The sequence below is a fragment of the Phyllostomus hastatus genome, unplaced genomic scaffold, assembly GCF_019186645.2.
Source record: "Phyllostomus hastatus isolate PE091 unplaced genomic scaffold, TTU_PhHast_1.1 phas_contig_16, whole genome shotgun sequence".
NCBI lineage: Eukaryota > Metazoa > Chordata > Mammalia > Chiroptera > Phyllostomidae > Phyllostomus > Phyllostomus hastatus.
Genome location: NW_025333643.1, coordinates 4771345 through 4792129, shown reverse-complemented (window position 1 = coordinate 4792129; position 20785 = coordinate 4771345). Strand labels below are relative to the sequence as shown.

Genomic DNA, 20785 nt, shown 5'->3' with positions numbered 1-20785 from the left:
TGTCCAACAGACATTTTCCAAGAGCTCATCCAGCAGTCTGCCTCTGAGGTTGTTACTACTTCATTGTCCTCCTTTGCTTCTCCTGCAATGCCTATGTCTGACTGACTGCCTATCTAGTGCCAGGCACCCTGATCTTGCCTTGTCTGCAGGCAACATTCTCTTTCTACTTCTCTGACTTCTACTTTGCCAGTCGCCTGCCCCCTTATTAGCTGACAGTCCCTAAGGACCTTTGCTTGATGTCCAACCCAGGTGAACTCATTCCTGCATATTTATTGAGCATACTCTGTGCTGGGCACTGTTCCAGCTGCCAGGGTACAACATGGGCCCAAACCTCTGCCCTCCCATGGCTGACTTCCCCCCACTCGGGTTTGGGACTTGTTAGTAGAGACAGGACTTCTCCATAGACATCTCTAGCATCTGACGTTCCACCTCCAGGCCCACCCTCTCTCCAGGGTTCCAGGCCCGCTGTCCTACCCCCCAGGCCCTGAGAACGCAGTCTCAGTACAAACCTGTCATTTCAGCCCGACCCTGCTCCTGGCCTCGTTGGCTCACCTCTGTCATAAGCGGATAGTTGTTGTATTGAAACCTGAGTCTACACTGACCTGTCTCTCTGTCTCTCTCTCTCTCCTATCACAGGCTAAGTCCTCCTGCTTGAAGCTCCCTCATCTCCCTCCACTTTATCACCACCTTCCTGGCTGGGTCCAGCCCTGTCACCTCCCTTTTGGATGCCTGTCCCTCCCTCCCGCTGGCTCTATCTCCCTGTCCCAAGCCAGACTCATTACTGCCAGACCAATTGTCTTGGCTGCACTACTTCTCTGCTCAAGAACACTTGGGGCTCCCTCTTGTCTCTTATTTTAAGCCCAAACTTACTTTTTGATTAAACATTCAGAGTCCTAGTATAGAATCTGGAGTTGTCTTCCTGGTTTAAGTTCCAGTTCTTCCACTCATTAGCTGTGTGACCATGGACAAGTGATTTAACTTCTCTGAGCCTCGATTTCTTTATTTGTAAAGATGGGGATAATAGCGGTACCTACCTTATTAGGTTGCTGGGAGGATTAAATGAGTTATGATGTATGTAAAGCTCTTAGAATGGTATCTGGAACATCTATAATGCTCACGCTTAAAAAAAAGATTTTATTTATTTACTTTTAGACAGAGAGGAAGGGAGGGAGAGAAACATCAGTGTGTGGTTGCCTCTCAAGCGTCCCCCACTGGGGACCTGGTCTACAACCCAGACATGTGCCCCGACTGGGAATTGAAACAGCAGCCCTTTGGTTCACAGGCCAGAGCTCAATCCACTGAGTCACACCAGCTAGGGCTATAGTGCTCAGTTACTTTTAATTATCATCACTACTCCTGGTTGCTCCCTCCCCCAAGCCTCAGGCAGACAGAATAATCAGCTCTTCCTCTTACACACCTTTCTTCTCTGCCTCTGTGCCTTTGTCCATACTTTCTCCTCTGCCTGGAAAGCCCTTCCCCACTGCAAACCCTGCCTATCTCTCAACATCTTGCTCAATACCACCTCCTCCACACAGCCCTCCTGGATCATAATGCTGGAAGGGCTTGCTCCCACCTCTCAATCCTATGGCAACTTGTCCAAAGCTATTCTACAGAAACCTGAATTTTCTGTTTGGAAATGGTCCCTGGAATCATTTTCTGGGATCACGGAAATTTCCAGAGGGCCTCCCTTTGGGGTGGAGGCTGACGCTGGCAGGTGGGTCTGAGGGAGCCATCTGCAGAGGCGCTAATTTCCACTGACTATAAATAACTCCAGGTCTGAAACCACAGCAGGGGCCTGGATTGCGCCAGGAGGAGTAAGATAATCGTTGTGGGGAGAGGGGGGCCTGCATAAATAACTTACCTGCTCTGTCAGAGCCTCTCGTGTGACAGGCGGGCCTGGAGGGAAAAGCTGCTTCATCTCCCTTGACCTTTGTGCGACCCAGGCTGGGTGGGCAATTGAGATTGCCTAATGTTAGAGAGGGTCCAGCCTGCTTTGTGGAGCAACATCTCTCATCCTCAGCTCACTTGTCAGATAAAAAACCAGAAACTCAGGGGTGCAAGGTAATCAGCATCTGGTGTCCCAGGGTCCTGGGCTTCTGGGAGCCTGAGACCTATTGCCAGAGAACACCCATGGGCCTTTGGATGCCAGTGTGAGTAGGACTCCAAAGCCACCTGGGAGGAAAGGTTTGCTGGGTGGGGGTTTGGGCTGAGAGGCAAAGGGTACTGCCCCGGCCTGGGCTGTGGTGGGGCCTTGGCTATGCCTGAAGGATTTTAAGTCAGGCTTTCATGGGAAGGGCAGTCTGGGGCCTGCCTGCGAGCTAGCCACCCTTCAGCCAGTCTGATGTTTGCACTGCTGGGGGGCAATGAGGCAGAGAGTCTCACAATTCTAGAATGTCTGAGCCTAGAGGAGCCTCAGAGACTACCAGACCCACCCTCTTTTTTGGTGTGAGGTTTGGGGAGGGTCTCAGTCAATAAGGGCCAAAGTCAGGGTGGTCTCCTCTTTAGTCTTTCCAGCTCAGAGTGTCTCCTAACACAGGTGGGTAGAGCACACGAGGCCAGACCATGGCTAGGGTGGGGTGGGTGGCTGCAAAATGAACCTCCCCTGAGGCCCCTCTGTGGGCCAGGCACTCTGTGTGTATTTTTTCACTTTATCAACAGAACAGTATGGGTCCTGGGAGCTGGATTTTACCTGTTCCATTTTACAGATATAAAAACTGATGCACTGTGATCTTAAATAACCTGGGCTCCAACCCAGGCTTTAGAGACTCTAGTTTAGCACTTTTCTCTTATACTAGAGGTTTTCAATGTTTTTCTTTCCTTTTGGGGAAAAATACCTAAACATTTATTTTAAAAAAATCTTACCAGATGTTTTACCATGAAAAACAGGTTAAAAAAAAAAGGAGCCTCTCTGTAAATGATAGGGAGGAAAGGTCACTCAGAATCTCCCTGCCCCCTGAGGCACCTCTGTGGAACCCCAAGGAACCCAGTATGAGAACCAGCTCTCAAACTGTCAGTTTCCATGCACTCAGTCAGCTCTTTGGCTCACCTAGCATTTGGAAAGGGGCTCTACTCAGGGCTTTACCCTCATAGAGCTCACAGCTCATTTCACACTCACATGGACAGAATGGAAAAACATAAACACTATTATCTGAGCTGACAGTCTGCATACACTGCGTGAACAAACTGACTAAAACACAGTCTACAAAAGTCAACCCATAGTCTGTCGGCTGGAGTCTTCTGACCTTTAAGATACATCCTAGGCTCTAGGCACAGTGAATTCCTCATGTCTCCCTGTGCACATACTGGTTCATATCTCAGGGCCTTTGCTTAGACTGTTACCCTCATTAAGAATGCGTTCTCCACACCTTGACTGGTGTGGCTCAGTGGCTTGAGCATGGTCCTGCAAAACCAAAAGATTGCCAGTTCAATTACCAGTTACGGCATCTGCCTGGGTTGCAGTCCAGGTCCCCGGTTGTGGGTGTGTGGGAGGCAGCCGACTGATGTTCTCTCTCAGGTTGCAGGTTAATGTTTCTCTCCCCTGCCCTCTCTCTAAAAAAAATAAAATCTTAAAAAAAAAGAAGAAGAATGGCTTGAGATATTCAGCTCCTCCCTGTCCTTGGGCTCGAGATATTCAGCTCCTTGGAGATCTGGCTCAGAGGAAGTTCCTGTGATTTTGTCTCCTATCAGGCAGGGACTGACCCTTCCTTCAACCTTCAGCACATTCCCTCCTGCTGTAGAGTTACTTTGTCAACAGGAGGCAGTAGATTAAGGTCATGTGTACATATTCGGCAGCCAGCCTGTCTGGATACCAACCCTGGCTGGGCCTTTTGTTAGTGATGGTGCCCCATCTGTAAGTTGGGGCTACAAACAGCTCCTGTTTTACAGGAATTTGTGAATATTCAGTGAGGTGGTGTGTCTCTGGTATCACAGCTAGTAGCAAGCATTGCAGCTAGACTGGGAGAGTCTTTGAGGCAGAGGTGGTTTACAACCCAGTTTTGTATCCCCGTTTCCTGGGAGCTCTGGAGGGGAAGGGGGTCAGGAGGAGCTCCTCCCTCCTGCCCTCTGCCTGGCCTCTGCCCCTGGCACTGTCTCCTGCCTGACCTCTATTCCCACTCTGTGGATGGAGAGGGAATATCCCGGAAGGCTCTCCCTGTCCTTGCCTTACCACTTGTCTCATGTAGAGCCACACCACACAAAAATTACTGCTGAGAATCATTTGGAACATCTCTTCACAGAAGAGGAATGTGGCCCAAGCTTGAACACATCTGCTTAAACAAATAAAGATGTGTCAGTCTACATGTCCATTTGGCATAATAGAAGCAGGGGAAGCAAGGGACGTCTCTGAACACCTGTATCTTTTGGCTCTGGGAGGTGGGCATTATTATTATGCCAATTACGGATAGGGAAATTGAGGCTCAGATGGATGGGGTGACTTGCTCAAGGGTCTCAGTGGTGCAGCTGGGACTCTGAGTCAATGCTCTTCTCATTCTTTCTCTTTTCTGGGCATGTACTAGGTACTTAGTGTTTAGTGCATATTCATTCTGTAAAGCAAAGACGGCTTCATGGAGATGGCTTCCTCTCCAAGCCTTTGTTTCCACTCAATGGGCTGCCGTGAGGACTACATGAGACAGAGAGCCTGGCTCTGATAGGTTTGAACACAGTAAATTATAGCCACTGGATGGCTTTGAGACTCAAGCTTTTGCATGGTTGGTCTACCTAGTGAGAGGTCCACCTGTAAATGCTCCCCCCATTGCCCATATCCTTCACCCTTCTCTGGGTGCCTGACTGTGCAAAGCACCTACCAGCTCAGCAGCGTCATCTCTGGGACATGAAGTCCCTCCAGTCCTGCTGGCATTCACCCAGAAACCCTTGGTCAGTGGCAGGTCAGGCCCTTTGCCTAACTGTTCTGTGCTCCGCCGGCCACCCCCACGCCTGCAGAACTGTTTGCCTAGTACACACTTTCCTGCCCCTGCTTGAGAAAGTGGATAGCATGTATTAATCAACATGTGGCTTTATTTTATTGATGATTCAGAAAGATGTGTGGGTGGCATTCTGGAAAGCATCCACATATGATTCATCAGACTTTCACAGAAAGCTGTGCTTTTAAAGGATTTTTTTCCCCTGGTGGTAGTGGTGGTGGTGGGGGGCGGGGTGTATAAGCCCTATAAATCAAACATGGTACTGACATTTAAAAAAATCATAGATTCGCATGTGTTGCTCAAGCCCATTGATCTGCCCAGACAAGCTATCTTTCTTGTCTCCACTAATTTAAACCCAACATGTCCCTTAAAGTCACACAGAGAGTTCCTGGTATAGAATAATAAGACAGCTGACATTGATAGAGAACCTGACACGTGCCAGGCACTAAGCACTTCACACATACTACTCTGACCCTCATAGCCACCCTCGAAAGAGGCACTGTTATTATCCCATGTCATAGATGAAAAAACTGAGGCACAGAGAGGTTAAAGAACTGGCCCAATGCTCTGCAGCTGGCTAGCAAGTGGAGCCAGAATTTGACCATGACATGAACTGGTTACTTCACTGCTACATTAGTGGTAGCTCTACTTTGTCTGGACCCAGCTTATGCCTATTATCCTAGTGTAGTTATTAACAGTGCTATGGTTTGGCTGTGATCACTCTATATTTAGTGCTCCTGAATCCTACCTTCACTCCTCAACTCCCTTTTTTAAATTTAAATTTAAATTTTTTTTGATCTGAGAGAAAGAGCAAGGGGGAGAGAGACATTGAAGTGAGAGAGAAATGTTGATCAGTTGCCTCCTGTATGTGCCCTGACTGGGGACCAAACTTACAACGTACTACAATGTATGTGCCCTGAACAAGGATTGAACCCACAACTTTGTTTGTTTGTTTGTTTGTTTGTTTTGAGTATGGGACAATGCTCTAACCAACTGAGCCACCCAGTCAGGGCTCAATTGCCTTCTTAATTCTATCCTTCCTTCCCATCAGGCCAAGCACTTCTTAAGGGCATGGAACATACCTGCTCTTACTCCATACACTCTCTAGAACACAGTAGGGGCCTTCCACATAGTAGGCCCACAAACATGTGTGTTTTGTGCCTCCATTCCCCTCCCCTCCCCTCATCTCCATGTGGCCTATGTGGACTGACTGGCCCCCATCTGCAGTAAGCATATGACCCAGGTCTGACCTATCAACCTATTCTAACCTCCGGCCACAGGGATTGGTTCAAGATTGGCTCTGTGATTCCTGGTGGCCCAGTGAGAGTCTGTTTTGGTACTTAAGCGGAAACCCTGAGAAAGAGGTGCTGTTGGCACTGGGGTGGCTGGGGTGGGAGAGTGTTAGCCTGAAGCTGCTGGGACCCTCATGGGATGAAGGCCTGCCTGAGGACAGTGGAGGAGAAAGATAATAGAAGAGGGATGGACAAAGCCCTCCTGCAGCATTGGAGGCCCTGGATCCAGCCATGCCTGAGGCCAGCACAGTCACTGGACGTTTTGGTTATACAAGCCAGAAAATCCCTTTTTTGCATAAGCCAATTTGAGAGGGTTCTATCAACCAGATAGAACCAGATTCCTATCAACCAATTCTATCAAGCAGAATCCTAATAGATAAAAATACTCAATAAATATTGGAAGATAATAATTTTTTGTGTGGAAAACTTTTAAAGCACTTTCAACTCATTATCTCCAAATGGCAAAGAGAGAAGTAGCATGATCCCCATTTTACAGGTAAGAAAAGGGAGGTAATGACAGGTGAGTCTGAACACCTCCCCAGTCTTCATGCTTTCCCCTCCTCCACCCCTGATGTACTTGAGAAGGTGGCAAGCTTTCTCAGTCTCTTAAATACTTCGATAAGTTTTTCTCCTCCAGGCCTTGCACCTGACAGAGTCCTGAGCCTTAAAATGGAGCATGGGTCACTTCACATGAGGACCCTGGGAAGCGGTTCTCATTTATCTCTGGCCAGGCAGGGCATTTTCCACGTGGACCCTGTATCTGAGTGGTCCCCAGCTTCACCCTGTCTGGGACACAACTGAATCTGTTGCTGCCTCAGTTTCTCTGTCAACCTGTTGGGGCCCCAGTGATCCTTGGGGAAACAGACAACGACATCACAATGACAAACAGAAGACCCCACCTGCTGCCTCCACATTCTTCCCCATGCCCAGCTGGTGGTAGCTCTGTGGCTGACCTGAGCCCTGCCAGGCCAGAGTGGCGTTCTCAGCTAACATCGTATTTATGCCACATGAGGCACCATCCCCCATGACCTGCCCTCCTGTCCTCCCTCAGCCCCTCTCTCTCCTCCACTTGGGCAGGCTGTAGGATTCATACAAAATTAACCGGAGGTTCCGTTTCACAACACTCTGAAGTATCCAGTTCCCACCCCACCTGCTGCCGCCCCATCTTCTTTGTCCCTCTTTCTCCCCCACTGAGAAACACACATGCAGGGAGCGCCTAATGGGATATGCCTGAGCTGCCCCTCTGACAGCCCAAGGTGTGGGTGACAGGAGTGAAGGACGAGGGCTGTGTGTGTGGAGCGGCGTAGGAAGGTGCCACTCTAGGCTTGGGGAACCGAAGCCAATTGTTCCATGGGTGACACAGGGTGTCCTGTGTCCTGTCCCCGGGTTGTAGCCTTCCGTCCAACAGAGGGCGGGGGCACCAGGGCCACCCCCATCTCTTTTCTCTCCCTCTCTTCCTTCCTTCTGTGAAAAATTTTGAGCCCCCAGGCACTGTACCAGGTGCTGGGGACCTGGTGGAGAATGACAAACAGCTCCTGCCTCCAGGACCTCACTGGCTACCCCAAGAACCAGTCCCCAGCTTTCCAGACTCATCAGGAATCCACCTACTCTGGGAAGCCTCACTCTTCATTGGGTACTGTTTTATTAATTGCCTGTTTTTTTCACAATGATGGGGCCCATGCATGTTTTTGAAAAGAAATATTAGGTATGCTAATAACAACGATAATATCATTTTGTAAGTGTCCAGGGTCTGCCATACACTGCACAAGTCCTTCAGTGGACAATATTGGTGAGGTAGGTAGTGTTATTATTCCCACTTCACAGATAAGGCAACTAAAGCTTAGAGAGGTTACACTGAATTCTCCCAATGTCCCTTAAGAAAGAGTAAGCCAGTCAGGATTTGAACCTGGGTCTCTGGGGCCCCACTGTTCTAGGCTGGAAGGTTGCGGAAGAAACGGGGGCAGTGGAGAGCAGAGGGAAAAGACATTACCAGAAGGGAACAGAACCAATAGTGGAAAAGGAAAGAAATGAAGATTGGGGCAGAGGCCAGGCTTATACAGCAGTTACCCCCAGAGTTAGGTAGAAAATCCCAATTACCAGGCTGTGGGGACTGAGCCTTTGGCCTAGCAGCAGGTGGTGCCCTGGGTGGGTGGGACTAGATTTCTATGACTTTAAGCCTCCTCTATCACCTACAGAGATCTTTTTGTCTAAAATTAGCTGGATGTAAATGGGAAGGCTAATTTATGCGTGGCCTGAAGCAGTTTCCTCTAATGTGACTCAGAGCCGGCTCCTTGCTCACCTCAGCAGATTGGGGGCAGGGGATGTCCAGAATGACCAGCCTGAGTCCCTGTCTGAAGCTGGCATAGCACCAGGCCACATGGCTCTAAGTTGGGGGCTGGGGCTGGAGGTCAAACATTCCTGTAAACCAGAAGGCGGCAAACAGGGCAAGACAAATGCTGAGCATGAGAAATAATAAAGAAAAGTTCTCTGGTGGCCCCACCCTACTTGGGCCCTCCTTAGACCGAGAGCACCTTTAGAAGACTGTGTCCAGGTTCACATGCCTGGCTTGGGGCTGATGGCATACCTGGGTGTGGCGTCTGTCAGAGCCGTGTTCAAAGTCTGTTTTGACATGAACTGTGGTGATGACCTTGAGACCTCATGCTCTTCTGTAAAATGGGATAATACCTCCTGCTTCCAGGCTCATGTGTAATAAGGATGCAGAATAGCTGACTGCAAAGTGTGGCACCATGTGCGGACACTGACCAGTGTTCCAGAACAGACAGATTCTACCCTTTCTGGAGAATGTGGTTGCTGCTTCCAGAGCAGTGATACACAGAATAAAAACAAGAGCTGACATTTATTAAGCACTTAGATACCGGGCACTTGGCCTGATCTCAATGAATAACAATGTTCACAACCCATTTTACTGATGGGGAAAGGAGGTGTTTGGTCTCTGGGGCTGAATCCTAACATAGCACTGCCCACATGCCAGGTGCTATTCTAAGCTACTTCACTGCATCCTCACCACAACCCAATGAGGTAACCACTATCATTACCCCCATTTTACAGGGGATAATGAGGAAACTGAGGCATAGAGAGGTTGAGTAGCTTGTCCACAGTCCCACAGCTGATAAATGGCAGGGCTGAGATTTGAACCCAGATCACCCAAGTCTGGGGTCTGTGGCCTTATGCTCTTCTGCTCCTCCCCAAGCCTCTTTCAGCTCCACCTGCACCCTGGGAGATCCTTCTAGGGGCCAATGCAGCATGGGCTCTGGTTAATCCTACCAGTGTTTCCTCCTCCCAAGAGATTTTTCCCATCAGAGATCTCATTTGGTCATCATGAAACATCAGGTAACCAAAGCTCAGAGAGATCAGACAAAAGGCCCGAAGGCACACACACACAGCTGGCAGGGGGCAGAGCTGTTGCCATTATTGCCACTTTACAGATGAGAAAACTGAGTCCCCTTTATTTTTCACGTAATGCCTAACTTTTGTAAGGCATTGTTATTCTATGGAATTCTGTCCAAGAAATGCTGCTTTATTCCATCTACATGCTTCTCTTTTCTTTCCTCCACAGCCAAACACCTCCTCCCCCAGGAAGCCTTCTCTGACCTTCACTGCCCACCCATCTACCTACCCTATGAGCTCTGGGGCCCCTGCTGCACTTGGCATGGATTATTTGCTGTTCTGGCTACTCAGACATCTGAGCTGCTCTCTGTGGTCTCAAGACTCAATAGCCATGTCTCAGGGTTTTTTTTTTTTAATTTAATTTAATTTTTATTGAGTTTATTGAGGTGATATTAGTTAATAAAATTATATAGGTTTCAGAGGTATAATTTTATAACACATCATCTGTACCTTATATTGTGTTCACTACCCCAAGCCAAGTCTTTTTCCATCACCATTAAGTTATATACCCTCCTCTGTGCCATATAGCAGACTGGGTGCTGGATGTACAGAGAAGAGCAGGATAGGATTCCTGCCCTCAGGTGCAGGACACAATGAGCCAGCTGGTAATGACCCTGCACAGTGCTGGAGCTTGGCAATGGGCCACTCAATTTCCCAGGGTCAGAGAGCCTGTCAAGTGGGAGGGGGGGCAGTTTTCTTAACTCAGGGTCCATACACTGGCTTCAAGGGGCACTGTGAAGGCACTGGTAGTGGGAGCCATATCTGTTGCATGGGGTTGGCTGTTTTCCTGGGGAGAAAGGCCATAGCTTCCATCCAGGCCTGGGGCCCAGAGACAGTTAAGAATTCCTGACTCAAGAGAATCTCCTGGTTCTATTCACAAGGCAAAGACTACTGGGAAACCCTGCCTCCTAGTACGCTGGGTATGCCACCCTGATGGCAGAGGTGCACAAGGGTCATTTTGCCACAGATGGGTGTTCCCACGAGGCTGAGGCTCAGAAGCCCCAAGGCAGACACCACTCCCATCGCGGGGCCACTTGAGGTCATTCACAAGACCTGAGTCAGAATCACAAAGTGAAGAGAGAATGTTTCCTGTATTCCCACTCTCCTGCCAAAACAATGAAACACTAAGAAAGAAATGATTTCTAAATTTCAGCATATAGGCACAACATCAGAGATGGCAGCCAATCTGGAAAGAAGAACCAGGCTTAGTTCTTCTTCCTGGCTCAAGAGGGCCCCAGATGAAAAAGGACAGACACCTCGACCCACTCAGTGCAGTGGGGTTCAGGCACAGGCAACCACTAGACAGACTGGCAGGCCTCCGTGAGCAGCTAGACCCATAAGCTGCCTCTACAGGAAATGCATTCAGGGTTAGCACCCAGCCATGCCCAGGGCATGAGGACTGGAGTTAGGAGATGGAGTGAGAGGGACCTTGGACCTCAGATTTGTCCTCTGTCATATGGGGATAAAGATTCAGATGCTGCTTACCTCCCAGATTGTGGTCTACATCTGGGGGAGGAATTGTCATCCAATCTCTTTAGAATAATATGGCTACTAATTATTGAGTGCCTATTGCATGCTTAGGCCTTCACTAGGCACTGTGAGGTAGGCACTGGCCCCATTTTCCAGAGGAAGAAACTGAGGGCTTTTGCATAAAATTACAGGATTGGGGAGTGCCCGGGCAGAGCCTCACACCTATATTGTTTTGGGGTTCATGCAGGGAACTCTTTCCCTCATGGTGAGGGAAGGTAACTGTGGAGATGGAGACTCAAACTGAGCTCTGTGCCTAAGCTGGGCTGGTTTCTCTCCTCTGTGCCTCATGGCAGATGACTGGGCTTTGGTCCCCTCCAGAGAAGCCCCAGGAGGTTGAAATCCTCTCTCTTTCTGGAGATCCAAGGCCTACTATTTTGGCAGTTGTGAGAAAGTTCCACATCCATATCCAGGGCAAGACACACATGGGCATCTGTCACCCTTTCTGTGATGGCCCATCTTCCTGCCTGCCATATCTGTCTAGCAGTTCCAAGGCTGATGGCTGCCCCAGAGACCTAGGAGTTCCCAAGTTAGAGCCTGGATTTGGGACAGTCAGACATGACCTAGCCCAGTGACAGGGGCTGTGGAGCTGGAACTGGCTGCATGGTATCAAATGCTGTGGTTCTATGCTGGAGCCAGACAAAGGGATTTCTGGGGCCTGGGGAAGGGAGGGCAGGGGCTAGGTGGCTGGATCCTAGAATTCAACCTCTGTAGATGGGGTGGGGAAAGCGGGAGCCCCACCTGAGCTTTTATAAAGGCAAGCAAGGCATGGTTCCTCTTCCGCCCCACTGGTCTCCCTCTGGCCCCACCTTGGAGACTGGGTGCCTCCCACATTTCCAGGCTGATGAGCCCACCCCTGAGGTGAATGTGAACCTGTTCCTATGGTTCTCTCTGCAGGTGACTTGGGTCATACTCCAATCCAAAATGGGGAGAAAATGGAAGCCTCATTCCCTGGCCTATCCAAAGGGGCTGACCCTCAGCTAGAATACACCAGAATGGCCATACTGGCATTTCAGTCCAGCTCCAAGACATCCCTGTGGTTAAATATCATGGAGCCAACACAGATAGCAGTTGCCAGGGCTGCAGCCCTGGGGTTGAGTCTCCCACACCTACCTTCGACAGGTGAGGTTTTGAGGCGCCGGCAGATGGCTTCAGTGTCCCCATAAGTCTCCTTGATCTTGACCACAGCCTCAGTGCCCCGCAGCTCCATGAGGGAGCGGAGCTCCTCCATCGTGCACCCAAACTCGCCCCCATGGCCCGACTCGTTTCTTTGGTTTTTGGAGTAAAAGTCGCTGTTGGTCATGTCACCCATGTTTGCCACAGTTCCTGCTCGGGGTGGGCCCGAGGGTCAGAGGTGGACAAGAGGCTTCTGAATGATGGCTCTGTGTGGCTGTCCTCAGCACAACCTCACTGGATGTCTGTGGCTCCTGGTGGCCGACTCCGGGTCCCAGGGGGAGGAGGAGGCTGAGGTGGGCTGACAACAGCAGTGGTGAACTCCAAGGGGTGTCCCTGGGTGCAGGGTGAAGTCCAGGGGCCAGAGGGGCTCAGGGTTGTAGACCCAGTAGTCTCCATTCAGCAGGGCCCATGCTGCTCCCTGGAGCTGGCATCTACATGGTCAGGGGTGGTGGCTCCTGTGGGGGCAAGCATAGAGTCGTGATAAAGGTCAGGAACTGTAGACCTCATGGGATGGGTATTCATGAAGGTCCCGTGTACACGTGCATGCATGCCCACTCAAAATAATACCCACATACCCTAATATGGGTGTTTTGTACACCCATAGCACACCAGCACACATTATAAATCCAAACATACCAGCACTCGCCTGGATGCCCCATGATATATCACCCCCACAGCACAGACTGACGGGCCTTCATATTACATCCAGATCTCCTAATTGCCCACTGTGCTGTGTAATACACTGACTTCAGAACATACATCCTGATGCACTCACACCCTCGGACACACAGAGGTCAGGGTGCCCTGCAACACCCAACTCCCCTACTTTTAGGGCCCACTTCACTGCCTTACACACAGAGCAATGCACAAGCCCCACTTCCCCCACACACTGGGAACAACCCACTCCCTGCCATGTACAGCATCACATGCAGTCACACTTCTAGGCATACATCTAACATCCCCACCTCCTCCCTCAAAAATATCTGTACTCATGGCCCCTCTGTGCACACATAGACCCTGGTTTCTCTCACTTCCCCACACACATTCTATGCCCACACAATTTGGGGTATAACCCCCAAGTACAGATACTACACCTGTCCATGCCACTGATATACACTATTCTTGCCACTTGGGACTTACAGGCACAGGGATGGGAGAAAGACACCCACCTCCACCCTCAGCCCCCAACCACATTAATTAAGGCCCTCTGTGGGGCCAGAGGAGCCAGCTCATGCATATTCACCAGCACATCGTGAGCCTACAGCTTGGCTCCCAGCATGAGCTGGGGTCCAGACAGCCCTCACCTGGGGGCCCCCACAGTCCAGCACCATAGACAGCGGCCTCCACGTTCCTCTGGGAGGCCAGGAGGAGGAGGGAATGCTGGCTTCTTTCTGCCTGCCCGGCCACCCTTGCAAGAGTGCGGCATCTGCAGGGCTGCCAGGAGAGAATCCAATCTGCCTGGACACCCAACACCAGTGGCCAAGGCCCCGGCAAGCGTTGGGTGACAAAGGGCCCCTGCTGAGCTCGGCTGGGCCTGGCACAGAGACCGGCTCCGCCCAGCAGCCTCAGACAGCTGGCCATCATAGGCCTAGGACAGTGAGGGGTGGAGGGGGAAGACAGGACTGAGCCCCTACCCCAGCCCCAGCTTCTCCCTCTTGTCCCTTGTGCCCTGGCCCTTCTCTCTCCTTCTACAATCCTTTCCTCTTGCACAGAATTTTAGAGCTGGCGGCATTTTGGAGTTAATTTCATTTCATTCTGTGAGAAGCCTGAGGCTCAATGAGGGAAAGGGACTTGTCCAGAGCCAAAGATCAAAAGCAGAGGGGCCCAGAGGTGTCCAGTTTTCTGACTGCCAGCACAGTGCTCTTTCCCCTTTCCCTAGGGGGCACTCTCTCTTTTCTCTCTGAAAGCTGAGGCTTGGTCAGTGGACTGTGGCCTGAGTTAAGTGAAGAACACAGGATGGAACCAGAGCAATCTGGATTTAAATCTGAGTTCTCTCAAATCCTGTGGAACTCTGGGCAAGCCTTTTCACTTTGCCAAGGCTCAGTTTCCTCATATGTAAGACAACAGTCATTCTCCTCTTGCTAACTCCTAATTTACTGGGAGCTAATTATAAACCATGTTCAAATCTGGTGTTTCCATTGGGGTGTGGGGTTGTACAAGGCTTGGGGGTGCTGGAGCTGCAAGTGAAACTTGTCATGCCTTCCAGGGGGCCTTTTTACCTAGGGGTGCAGTAGGAAGCCTTATCTTTACACTGGGACCAACAGCTGGGGCAGGGACCAAGGATGCTTGGATGTACAGATGCTGTAGAGGTTAACAGTAGGGGCTCTAGAAGCCACAGTTTCTGGTCAAATTCTGGCTCCTCCTCCTCCCAGCAGGATGGAAGGTAAATCAACTTGAGTTTTATTATCTTAAAAAAGGAAGGGGGAATAATAGCATCTACCTCATAGGAGTTATGAGGCTTAAATTAGTTATTTCACATAAAACACTTAGCACTGAGCTCAGTAATTACTAAGGATTCAGTATTTATTGTTATTATTACCAATCCACACAACCACTTCATGAGACAGAAAGTCTTATTATCCTCATAGAACATATGAAGATGCTGAGGCCAAGAGAGGTGATATAAACTGCCCAAGGTCACACAGCTAGAGAGTGGTGGAGTTGGGATATAAACTTGGGCACTCTGGATCCAGAGACATTTTCTTAATCAGGGCTGTTTGCTGCCTCCCCTGGTTAATCTCCCTCATGGGGTTCTTAGGATGCTGCCATATGTGCCATATGTGAACAAAAGTGCTTTGCAAACCACAAGGGACTTTCTAAACTGAAGGCACTGCTTTTTCTATCTGTCCCCCTACTACCTGTGGTGTGGAGTGCAGGCACTGACAATTACATCCGACAGCACGAGCTATGAGAATCGTTAGCAGTAATTATATTTGTGATGACAATGGTAGGCATATGCTAATGGCCTACTGGTAATTTTAATGACTACTGTGTTAAGATGAACAATGATCTTCAACCATCTATCCACCCATCTACCTATCCATCCATCCATCCTTCCATCCACCCACCCACCCATCCATCCATTCACCCATCCATCCATTCACCCATCTAGTAACTATTTTGGACATTTACTCTGTTCCATGCACTAAACTATCCAGACATAGTCCTTGCCTTCCAGGAGCTGAGAGTGGAGAGGAGACACAATTAAATGAGTGATTTATATATAACACGATGGGTTTGTCATGACAGGGAGTCCCAGGTGCTGTGGACACTCAGAGCAGGAAGATCTGATCTGCTCAGGTTACCAGGGAAGATGAGTGGGGAAATTTAACTTCCTGTGGGTTAAGTAGGCTTTAAGCCAAAAGACAGATGTGGAAGAATCTGAAATATACAACTATGTATTAGTAAAAAGTCAGGAGGGACATAGTAAAAGGTGCAGAAAGGGACCTGTGAGCACATCTGGAGGGATGAAATGCTGGGATAGCAAAATCAGTTAAAAACCAGAACTTTGCCCCTGTAGATGTTTGATCTTAAACTTTCTTCTTTGAGATTTCCCACTGTAGTTACCTCTTCTGAGGTGGCTTGTCCCCGGCCCCTGTTACCAATTTCTCCTGCATCTCACCAGTGCATGCATGAGACTAGTGCTGTGCTAGGCATCTTGTTTTTTCCTTCTAAGTTGCAGAGCTCACTTTGGTATTTGATCTAACTGTTCCTCGATTAGAGAGCTTGAAGTCTACTGGCACAGAAGTACCTGTATGACCCCACTCAAATGATATTCTGGCATATGGACAGAGCTGAAGAACTGCTAGTTAGTGTAGAATCTATCAGCTGCCTGAATTCTCCAGAATTGAACACTCTTCACTCCCCCAGCCTTTGCTGCCTTGACAATGTTCTGCTCAGCACAGTGTCCTTTACTTGGAAGCCTTCCTCGACCACACAGGGCTATGTAAATTCTCCTGACTCCTGGATGCTTCCTGTACCATGCCACACTTCACACTCTATTGCTTGGGCCTGCTTAGCTGTTTCCCTTCCCCAGGAGCTTGAGAGCTCTGAGTGGGCAGTAGCTATGTCATTTTTGTACCTACTATGGTCCCTGGCATCCAGAGGCACTTAATAAATACTTGATGAATGAATGACTATCTGGATTAGGCCCTGGGTCATCCATCCATGGGAAGTCCTTGGATCTCAGTTTCCTCATCCGTAAAATGGGCTGGTGATTCCGACCCTGCCTGTCTTACAGGTTTGCTGGGGGTAAGGAAAGATATCACAACCAGTAGTCACACCTTTTTCTCTGAGATGCATACCCTGCCCTCCACTTCTCAGTTTCCCTTCATCACAATGAGGTGTGGGCGTGAGGTTGGAGCAGGCAGATGTCCCCTCAGCCAAAGGTCCCCAGACTCTGACGTTCTTGTGGCCTTACTTAAATACCTGAGCTACCACTTTATGGCTGAGAAACTTAATGAGTAATGTGACCTTACAGAAGTCATCTCACCTCATCGGGTGGGCCTCATCTGCAAACTGGAGTTGACCCATCTAACAGGCTGCTGTGAGGACCCATGGGGACCCTGTGTGTGTGTCTTGGTGTAGCTCCTGGCCAGAAGCAGATATTCTACAACTCTGGCTTCTGTATCTCCCCCTCTCCCCCTGTTATTAACAAGTGTGTATACCTCACGGTTGCGATAAAGTATATTTGCAGCTAGTTCTCAACAATGGAATCACTCCCCTCCTAAAAAATGGGCGCACAGGCTGCTATGGACTAGATGTGTTTACACTCAAATTAATATGTTGGAGCCCTAATCTCCAATGTGATGGTATTAGGAGGTGGGGGCCTTTGGGAAGTAATTAGGTCATGAAGGTGGAGCCCTCGTGAAGGGGATTGGTGTTTTTATAAAAAGTGATATGAGAGATAATCCTTCTTGGCCATGTGAGGACACAGCAAGAAAACAGCCATCTGCAAGCCAGGAAAAGGGCCCTTATGGGAAAATCTGCTGGAACTGTGATCTGAACTTCCCAGCCCCCAGAACTGTAAGAAATAAATTTCTGTTGTTTAATCCAGTCTATGGTTTTCTGTTATAGCAGCTGAGTAGAATGAGACAGAGGCCTGGGAGGGGCACATAACTAGTTCTGGGCCCAGAGAGGGTGAGCAACATACAACGAGTTACACAGCCAACTGTAGGCCAGAGTCCATTGAAAAAAGCCACTCCCTGTTTTCCAAGATCCTGCAGAGTGACCTTGACCAAGCCCCTTTCCTCCCTGGGCCTCACGTAGAAAGTCAAGGGATTGGACTAGTGATCTCCGAGGTCCCTTCAGACTCTGAAAGTGCCAGGACCTGCAGAATCCAGGAGAACATTCTAACAATATTGGATTTATGCATTTCAATTTCATCTTATTAGCATTTAAATGACTCTGTATTGTTACATTTCAATGACTCAAGAATAGGTTAGGGGAACCTTAATAAAAAGTCTTTGCCAGCAAGGACGCCTGCAGAAGAAGGTGCAATTTTTTTTTTGCAGTTAATTTAACAAAGAAGGAATCTATCTTTTGAAGGAAGGATTAAAAAGGAAAACAAAACCTCAAACCAACAGCTTTCAAATCCTACTGAAGGATGGTAGCTGGGACAATTGCGAATGAATTATGTGCTAAAAATAACTTTTGAATGCTGAGTCCTTCTGTTTTAAGATGTGCTGAATTTAAATGCCACCTTAATATGTATTTTTAAAGTCACCTTTTTATTTTTTTAAATCCTTACCCAAGGACATGCTTATTGATTTTAGAGAGAGGGGAAGGGAGAGAAAGAGAGAGGGAGAGAAATATCAATTGGTTCCTTCTGGCATAAATACCGTTCCCTCTCCCCTCCAGGGACCGAACCCACAACCTAGGCATGTGCCCTGACCAGGAACCAAACAGGCGACCTTTCAGTTTAAGGGATAATGCTCCAACCAACTGAGCCACACCAGCCAGAGCTAAAGTCACTTCTCTTGAGTCATCTCTGGCAGCCATGACAAATGTAGGGGACACAGGCTCCCCACTAGAAACCTCAGATGATGAGGACTGGTGCTACCATTGGTTAGCTTTGTGACTTGAGAAAGGCCCTTAACCCCTCCTGTGCCTTGGCTTCCTCCTCCCAAACAGAGCCAGCTTCAAAGCCTACCTCATAGGGTTTTGTGAGAACTAATTGAGATAGAGCTTAGGCCAGGTCCTGGCACAGAGGAAGAACTTGTTAAATTGTGGCTGTTCTTAGGATGATAGCTCATTCACTGCCTCTATCCTCTGCTCAGTCAGAATGCCCCCCACACTGCTGTGCTTATGTGGAACTTCGATTGACAGGGCTATACCCACGAAGCCCCTAGCACAGCTTGAAAGGTTGAGGAGGGTCCCTGCTTCTTGGCACAGTATACAAAGGCTAGTCTCTCCTTTGCTCTGGTCTTGACTAATTAGTTCTGTTGGGGTTAGACACTTTCTTTCCTCTCCTAGATGCAGATTCTGGCCTTTCTGTAGAGTCTTCTGCCCCCAGCAATGGGAATTCCTCCACCATGGCTATGACCCAGGAAAATGGGTGAACTCAGCCAGCAGCCGGAGACAAAGGGACAACTGCTTCTTCCTCAGCCTCACTCAGACGGCTGCAGCTGTTGCCTGAGATGGCCCTCTCTGGGAGAGGGAAGGTCCTGTCTGTGTGTGAGTGTGTATGTGTGAGGAAAGAGCCTGATGGATCTGTAGTGACTGTGAGTGTGAGTGAGGATGTGCATGTTAGTGTGAGTGTGGATATGCAAGGTCAGTGTGAATGTGTTATGTTAGATGTTCATCATGGCCAGCCCACAGTCTGGGGCACACCTGGGTTAGGAGTGTGAAAATATTAGCGTTGAGCTGGGCCTGTAAGTGACTGTGGTGTGTCAGCAGATGTGTCCTTAGTGTGGATGACCCTAGAGGACAAGGTTTGCCATGCAGTTCTATTGGACTATCTCAGCATGAGTGTGTGTCTGTGGGTGTGAGTGAGCCAGAGATGTCTGTGCCCACACCTGCCTCTGAGTACACATATCCTACCATGTGTGTGTGTGTGTGTGTGTGTGTGCGCGCACACACGCACCAAAGCTGACAATGAAAATCTCAGCTTTGAATTCTCACAGATTAGGAGAGAGAACTGGGAAGGAGAAAGGGAACTGAAAATGAATACCTCACAAGTGAATTTAGTGCTATTTTTAGAAAACTCCTATCCTGCTAACCAGAAAAGGAAAATCTAAAAAAAAATTAAAAAGTCTCACAGAAACAGCCATGCATCAGCCCTGAAGGCACAGATGGCAGGAGCAGGGCCAGAGGGTGGGCTATTAGGGACCTAGGGCTTCTTTTGTATCTTCTTAGCCTCATGCCCATCTTAGGAAGGGTAGGTCCAACCCTTAGCTGCCGACCAGACTCAACTCCCTCCACTGTTTCCTGTTCTCCAGAGGAGCTGCCAATGTTAGATGGCAGAAAAACCCTATTTCTAGTCCTTCAGGTATCTCACATACCTATTCATACTCCCACTTATCTACCCACCAATCCATCCATCCTTTTGTCTATCCATGCATGCATCCATCTGTTCACCCACCCATTCATTAGCTGTTCATCCATCCATCCATCTGTCTACCTCTCCATCCTTCTACCCATTTGGTAAACCTACATTTCAGGCCCCAAGTTACTGGGATTCTGAGAACAGTGAGAGAGGTGCTCAGACCCTACTGTTTAAGGTCTCAGACCCTCTGCCATAAAGAGCCCCCTGTGATAACTCCAAGGTTGGGATCTGCAAGCTGAGTTCAGTGACTCCTACACAACGTTTGCCTCAAATTTTGGGAGGATGTAATCCAAACAGCACTTGCCTGGGAACCAGATCTGCTGGGTCTCGATCTTGGCTTGACCACTACTATTAATAGAACTTACTTAGTGCATGGCTCCATGGGCTGGGCAGTTTCACTGTCCCTACCTTACAGATGAGGAAGCTGGGACTCCGAGAGGTTACAGATGGCCAAGGCCATACAAATAGGACTTGGTATAGCTTAAATACACTTGCTCTAGTCCAAAGCCTCTATCTTTCCTCTGTTCCCTACTGCCATTCACCAACTTGCAGTATGGCCTTGAACCACAGCCTTCTCTCCTGTGCCTCAGTTTCATTTTCTGTAAAGCAGGAGATGGATTTGGACAGATACTTGGTCTTGAAGGGCCATTGCAGCAATATCCTCAAAGATTTTCCCATCATCTGAGACTTGCTTCTCAGGGTATACATACTTCCTTGCTGCTGTGTCATCCCCAGCCAGAGACTCCATCACCAAAGCAGGCCAAGTCCTACTTGGCTGGAGGCTGTAGGAAGGAGAAATGCCCTAGAGCCCAGTAGTCATGAGCTGATCAGAATTTACCTGCTGCCTTTGATTTGCACTGCCGTCCTTGGGCCTTGGCAGGGCAGTGTCTGCTTTCCAAGATTTGCACCCTTGATAT

General features: G+C 49.0%; 1 protein-coding gene across 11 annotated transcripts in view; it reads right to left on the bottom strand.

The window, feature by feature from the left end:
• ATP2B2 (ATPase plasma membrane Ca2+ transporting 2) overlaps nucleotides 1-20785 on the bottom strand; it is a 377186-nt gene that overhangs the window by 124930 nt on the left and 231471 nt on the right. For all 11 annotated transcript variants that reach the window (XM_045832091.1, XM_045832092.1, XM_045832100.1 and 8 more), the window contains one exon: nucleotides 12260-12777. In XM_045832091.1, the coding sequence (XP_045688047.1) occupies nucleotides 12260-12458 (199 nt within the window). In that variant the 5' untranslated portion in view covers nucleotides 12459-12777. The remainder of the gene's footprint in view (nucleotides 1-12259; nucleotides 12778-20785) is intronic.